We start from the raw sequence: 6,977 nt of genomic DNA, 5'->3' as shown, positions 1-6,977 counted from the left end.
TCAGCTTCTGGTGGATTGCTGGCCAATGTGTTGAAAATTGATCACTCCTTTGTACCATAGAAGCAGAATGAAACAGGTCTACAAAATCAATTTAAACTGGACAGCTGATCCCATTCCGTTCCTTTTTCTCATATGTTCAATATTGTCATATTTTTGTTGGATTCTAAGAAGCAAATTTAAATTTCAATTTAGATGGCTAACTGGTATTAAAACTGCTTCTATATTAAATATTTTTACATTAGATGTCAAGGATTGTGCAAACTCAAGTTTTGGACAGTTATCCAAACAAGCAATGTCACAGTATTATTTTATTTAGTAACACAACTGCAGTTCATTTTGGCAATGGGAAGTTCACAGATATGCTCACTCCAGCACTTGATTTGACACATTTAGCTTGACAGAAACTAAAGACTACAAAAGACAAGTATAATAACCATTAAGAATGCATGTGAAGTGAGATAATTATAACAACAAAATTGCAAATGATGTAAATACTCGATTCTTCTATGGTCCTTACACATTCAACATTTCTGATCTTAGCTTCAGTTACGACAGAACAGGACAGCTTTTAAATTTAGCTTGCTCTTATTAGCACAGAAAGTAGCATTCAGAACTATTTGAAAAGAGGTTATGAACTAAATTCTTACTTCTTAGGTATGAATTCAGTAAAGCCACATCATACCATCACTGCTTTGGTGCAGCTCTGGCATTTGAGTTTTCAAAGGTGGCAGACTTGGAATTCTTCAGTTGTGTGGCAGTTATCAACAGATACTCCTTATGTCCCCTCGAGCTCAGTTGTATAAACCTCGGCAAGAAGGCAGCTCCCTCCCACTTCAATTCACAGCTCTGCTTTTGGAGCTAGGAAGGGCAGAACATGCAAATGCTTTTGAGGTCCAAAAGGTCCCAAAGGTATCTGCACATGCACCTTTCTCTGCTCCCCTTTTTTTCCCCCTTCCTCCCTTCTTCTCTCTCTCCTTACCTATTTCTTTCTTCCTTCATTTCATTTTCTTTTCTTTTCTTTTCTCTCTTCTTTTTTTTTTTTTTTTTCCAGAAAGTTCACATAAATAGAAGCCAAAGTCTAAAAGAAACATCTATTGTTGATACCTCTCTGCAACCAGATGCTGTAACTCCTACTCCGGATGGGAAGCATCAGCCTCATTTCTGACCTGATTCTACAGACTTCTGAGAGCTCTGTGATGTCATGGAAGCATTCCTGACCTAAAGGGATGCATTTGTTGAACCAAAAATATCAGGTACTTAACCACTTTCTAAATATTTTGGCATAGCATATTGGTTTTTGTTTTAAATTCTTTCATTTCTGACAGAAGACCACAGAATTAAATCCTTTGGAAACAGCCTCATATCAGCGCTGTTGAATAACATTTGGGTCGTACTCTCTTCTGGAGTATTTTATAAATACAAGAACTGCTCACTCAGGAATTTACTTTTGTAAAAATGTGCATTTCTGCTTTTCTGTGATGAATGCTAAGGTATCATTTTCTCAACATTTTATTGGACCAGACAAACTAAGCTTCCTGTGACACACCAAGTGCCCAAGTGGTATATTTGGTGTGAAATATGCCATTTACTCTCTTACTGATTCTGAATCCAGTTTGACACCTTATAGTTCAATATAATCCCACTGACAGACTGCAGAAAGCTGTCATCAGACAGGAATTTTTGAGCGCTACAATGAGAGGAGATAAGTATGCTTAAGATAAATGAGAAAGGTGACACAAACTTCACATTCTGGTATTGCAGATATTATCAACTGAGAAAGAGAAGTACAGCAGAGTACCAAGTTCAGCAACCTGAATGGTGGAAACAGTGCAACAGTAGCATTTGGAACTTTTATTTTATTACACATAGAATTATAGTTTTGGGTGTTTTTTTTTTTGTATTTTTTGTTTTTTGTTTTTTGTTTTTTTAATATAATCAGTTGGCATTTCACACAAGTCATATGATACTTTTTCATCATCTTTATCAAATGAACACGACAAAAAGTTGGCTTCAGTAAAACCTATGGAAAGACACTGGCCCTCATCTTCAAGTACCATCAGTTTGGGTTATTTGTGCAACAGCAGTTGAAATGTTTCTAATCAAAGTTTGCTTCCATATGTTACATCACAACAACATGCTCCTGAATATCTGAATGTTTAGAATTAGTCTATAATTAGTCTCATTACTTACTTAACACAGGCTGAATTCTTGTAGGCTGGCTTTGTGTGGCCAAGAATACATCAACGTAGTTTAAAAGCTAACTAGAAAACACTGTTTCAGTTCAAAGGAATTCAAGATTATAGATCATTATCAGCTTTAACACAGTCAAAATGTTGCTGCAAGTTTTCTCATGCCTCATTACTGTATTGCCTCCTAACCAATGTTAAGGTTTCCATATCCTGAGCCACCACGCTTTTGCATGTTAACCTTTATGGCCAAAAATCACCACATTTCCTCCCACATAGATAATTGACCTCCTTACAAGGAAGGCAGGAAGACGTAAATGCTTTTAATTACAAAACACTGCCCTCGATTCTGTTTCACGATTAAAAAATTATCATGATTTAAAAACGTATTTTGAAATGCTACATAAGAACTAAGAATTGTATCCATCACCACCATTTAAAGTCTTTGCAGTTTTAAAAAAGAAAAAAAATATTGGTGAAACTAGCATAGCTGTTTGGATATAAAAAGTGGTCTCATTCAAACACCTCCATGATTATTAGATTTTGTGCAAAAAATAAAGCAAAAAAAAATGCATACTGGAAGTCATTACTGCCCAAATAGTGCCTGCATCACTCTTATACTGTAGTACAAAACGACTGCTTACATCCACACAAATGTAACTTCAGGGCAGTGGCAACATGTTCAGTTTTGTGACTGTGATTCCTTTATTGCATGTGTCACATGAACCAGAGACTGTATAACTGCATATACCCCCACTGAAACACCTCCTTGGCCTAGACACATCATGACTTTGAGACTCTGTAGTGAACATTTTGTACTATAGGCCTTTACATGAGACACATCCATCAGCTCCACTTACAAATTATCTGTGGCAAAAGTACAGTATTTCATAAATAAACTTTACCAAAATATTACAGAAAAAAAGCTTTGGGATACATTAAATATAAACATGATGTCAGCTGAGCTGCACATTTAATTTAGATATATACAACAGTATGCTCACCAGTTCTTTTTGTAGATGTGTATCCTCCCTGAGTCCTTTTCCTTACTTAGCAACATGGTACATTGTCAGATGTTTGCTCATTAACAGCAATGAAAGCTTTGGGGTGGGAAAGAAAGGTGGGAAGGAGCATATCAAAGTGCACTCCATCTCATATCTCATGGGTTTTAAGCTTACTGAGCCTTTGCTTCTAAGAGCCCACTGGTCATCACATGCCCATGACCACTTACACAAGCACTGGCATGTTTCAATGAATCTGCTCCAAGATAGGCCATCAAAAGTTCAGTGCGTCGGATTAATAATTGCATGAGGTCTTCAGCCAAACTCTCCATAGTTGAGTATCGCACCTTCTCAAAGTCAAAGATGTCTTTGAGGAAGAAAAGCACTTGATCCTAGTTGGGGGGGGGGGGGGGGGGGGGGGCGGGGAAAGGAAAAATGTGTGTTTATTTACAAGAAGAAAAAGGAAAAAGCATGCAATGTTGCCTATTTCTTGCACACATTTCACAAAACCATCCATTTATGTATTCTTCCAGTGCAGAGATATAAGTGCACTAAAATATACTTCATAGAACAGTTCTAGGCCTAAAAAGCTTAGTCAATATGATAGTAAATATTTCCACCATTTTTACTGTTTGCTTTAATTTTAGGAAAATACAAATGTGTGCCTGTAAGCAAGATCCTCATTTCTTTTCTTCCACAGGATTTTTTTTTTTTTTAATTAAGATAAGTGGTAATGAAGAAGAAGGAACAAACCTTGAAGAAGCAGCATAAGTCATAAAGGGAATTTCTAGGACCCAAAAAACCCCATGCCAAAACAGGGCTGATATGTTCACATATAGCATAGAAATGAGCAAAAAATCCATCAGGTACCTGGGGATGTAAAAATTGGAGAGTTACACAGTACATTTAAAATAAAACCTTATTACATAAAACTGTGTTTAAAAAAGCCTAAAAAACCCACCACTGCAGAGTTGTGGCAACCTGGTAACTTTACCAAGCAACTCTTGTTTTAGAAAAGTGGTGTTGGTTTTGTTTGTAAGCTTGTTTGTTTTAAACTTCTCTGGTACTTTGCATTATTAGGAATAAGGCAAATAAGTTCACGACCAACCTACTCCGATTCTCCCACCTGACAGATCAGATAACTTTATTCAGTTACTCCTGTTTGAGATCCTGGCTGAATCTTGTAAAAAGTAAGAAATTGCATTTGAAGCCGTCTAGAAATTAAAACGCCTCCTTACAATTCCATTCTAAAAGTTAACTTCTGCTATTGGAAAGTAGGAATCAAGTACAGATCTAAATACCCAGTTATCCCCTTCTCCACAATGTTAAAAGCTTTGCTAATATTAGGCTCTTCCTCTACAGACGCTCAAATACAACAGTTTAATTGTTTCCTGATTTTCTTTTCCATCCTTTTTGTTCAGGCACGCAGTTTGGAATCACTAAAGTTGGGCTTCCTCAGCTGCAGTATGCAAAATCACTTCCAATGGCTACGGCTGTCCAGCAGAAAAGCTCAACTTCGCTTATGAACGGAATATTAGAGATGGAGGCATTTGCCTTCAGGTCTCATAAAAACCCCTAAAAGCAAACAAAAAGTGGAGCTGCTGTCACAGAGGAGTACTGCTTCACAATCTGCAGTTTGTTCCATGAAAGCCAGGATGCCAAAGGCTGAGGGAGGCTGCAGCACAGATCCAGCAGTCCTTGAGGGCAACTTCAGGTAAGTAAAGAAATGGGACTGACTTACAGTTAGCTTTGGAGACGGTGCAGGGACACAGGGTTGAGAATGTCCCTAATTAGTGACCTTGGTCTGCAAAAATCTGAAACACACGTGTGGACCCAGAAATCACAGATTCTACTCTCAACTCTTTTTTGGCCTAAACTGGTTTGAGAATTTTTCAGGTAAGACTTTTTGCTAAAAAAACTCGTATCAAAACCCCACAAGCTAAACTTCTTCAAACGACAGACTTGTTGAAACTAATATGTCTACAGGAGTAAGGGTTGATCTGTAATTATTTTTTCCAAAACAAGGCAGAACTTCGTGTTCTTTGGAGTAGCTTTGGTACATATAATTTGCAAAGCAACTTACCTTCATTTGCTGTCTTTTCTGCTTCAGTACTGACCAACAGCTCGAAGCCACAGCCTAGATGTAAAAAAATAAAAAATAAAAATAAAAAATTTAAAGTGTCCATTACCATTATAAAACATTATAAAACAACAATTATAAAAATTTTCATCTAAAAAGCACTGATGTGCAGATGTTATATTTCTAAATGTCCTTCTAGTTTCAATTTTGTGAGAACACGAAATTTTCAAGTATAAAATATCAGCTGATGCCAACAACTGATTTTACAAAGTGTTCATATTTGTTCATATTTTGAAATCTTGCTTTGTTACACTTTCCTTAGATTAATTAAAATGTGATTTGGCACTCCTGACTGTTTTTTGTTTTTTGTTTTTTTTTTTTTATACAGTCAAACAGTTAGCAACATCTACTCAGTTTAACTGAGGGTCAGTCCATTATATACCAGAAAGTGTGCTCAGACATCAGCAGCTATTTTAGATACTAAATAGCATGTGAACACATCGTAATGTCCTTTTTACTTTTAGCAAAAACATTCCTGCAATAGCTTCAGATTCAGCGAAGTAGTTTTGTCCAAATATGGCTGTGTATAATACAATATACCCATATCAGAACTCCTCTTTTTCCCCCCTCATAGCTTCTAACAGAATTCTATCCCCATCTGATTCTCCATGCGTACTTGAAGATAATTCACTATTCTCAAAATGCTGTTATTGCATACTTACAATATGTGTGTGTGTGGGATGGCATTGTGTTCATTTACTTGTACCTGGATGTTCATGCCTTACTGCTAGCACTCTGGTTTATGTACCAAAATCTGGATCTAATATCTAAGATGGGGCTAACAGAAAATTCCCTTGTAAAATTTTACTTAGAACAAACATATTTTTGCAGGTCAGGCTAAAGTATTTTCCCCAATATACTCAACCATCTGACATATTTTTGGCAGAGTGGTAGCTTTTAAACTATGATTACAAAAAAAAAGATAGTGATAAAACATTTTTTTTTTTCTGCTGAAGATACTTCAGGTATACATTCAGTACATATAATTGTAGTGGAAGCTGAATTAGTCTTTACACTGAAGGAGCACATAGATTCTTTATTTCAAAATTAAATGCTTTTATCAAGATGATATACATAGTCTTTATTATGGAGCTGATGGATTTATTCTCATTCTTGAGAATCCACTCTAATAACATAAAGCACAGATCACCAGAAGAATAATTTCAGGATATACAGAATTTTATATCAGAATGCTCACACCGATGTTATATTCACCATAGCATCTACTTATACTGATATACCACAATACCAGGATTATGAAAATAACAAATACTTACTGTTTCTTTAAAAGAGGAATTCAGCCAGCGGTTGTTTACTACATTCTGTATAGATATTGGTGGATTTTCTAAATCTTCAAATGAATCCATCAATATGAAGTCCAGAACAACATCATAAAAATTCAAGTTTTTTACCTATATTAAACCAGAACATGGTCTAAGTAACTTAGTTTCGCTTTCAGCAGTGGAATTCAACATGCATCATATTCTAACTGTTTTAACATACAGATGTAAAGAGAAGCAGAACAAAATGTAAATGCTTTCTGGTACTAAAGTACACTGGTGGATGCCATTTCTCTAAGTCAGGATTGTTAGGCATGACAGAGTTGACTTTCCCACAATTCTGAACTGAAAAGAATTATTTTTGGCTGCT

The 6,977-nt window shown here is 36.0% G+C and overlaps 1 protein-coding gene across 1 annotated transcript in view; it reads right to left on the bottom strand.

Annotated features, from left to right (window-relative positions):
- Positions 1-1,877: 1,877 nt before the first annotated feature.
- The window catches only part of MIGA1 (mitoguardin 1), a 34,595-nt gene continuing 29,495 nt past the window's right edge, over positions 1,878-6,977 (bottom strand). The window contains exons 13-16 of the mRNA XM_048945198.1: positions 6,605-6,739; positions 5,271-5,324; positions 3,941-4,057; positions 1,878-3,579 (exon numbers count right to left, since the gene is read on the bottom strand). Of these exons, the coding sequence (XP_048801155.1) occupies positions 3,361-3,579; positions 3,941-4,057; positions 5,271-5,324; positions 6,605-6,739 (525 nt within the window). The 3' untranslated portion in view covers positions 1,878-3,360. The remainder of the gene's footprint in view (positions 3,580-3,940; positions 4,058-5,270; positions 5,325-6,604; positions 6,740-6,977) is intronic.

The sequence above is a fragment of the Lagopus muta genome, chromosome 5, assembly GCF_023343835.1.
Source record: "Lagopus muta isolate bLagMut1 chromosome 5, bLagMut1 primary, whole genome shotgun sequence".
Taxonomy (NCBI): Eukaryota; Metazoa; Chordata; class Aves; order Galliformes; family Phasianidae; genus Lagopus; species Lagopus muta.
Note: the sequence above shows the minus strand (reverse complement) of the source record. Positions and strands in the feature narration are given on the sequence as shown.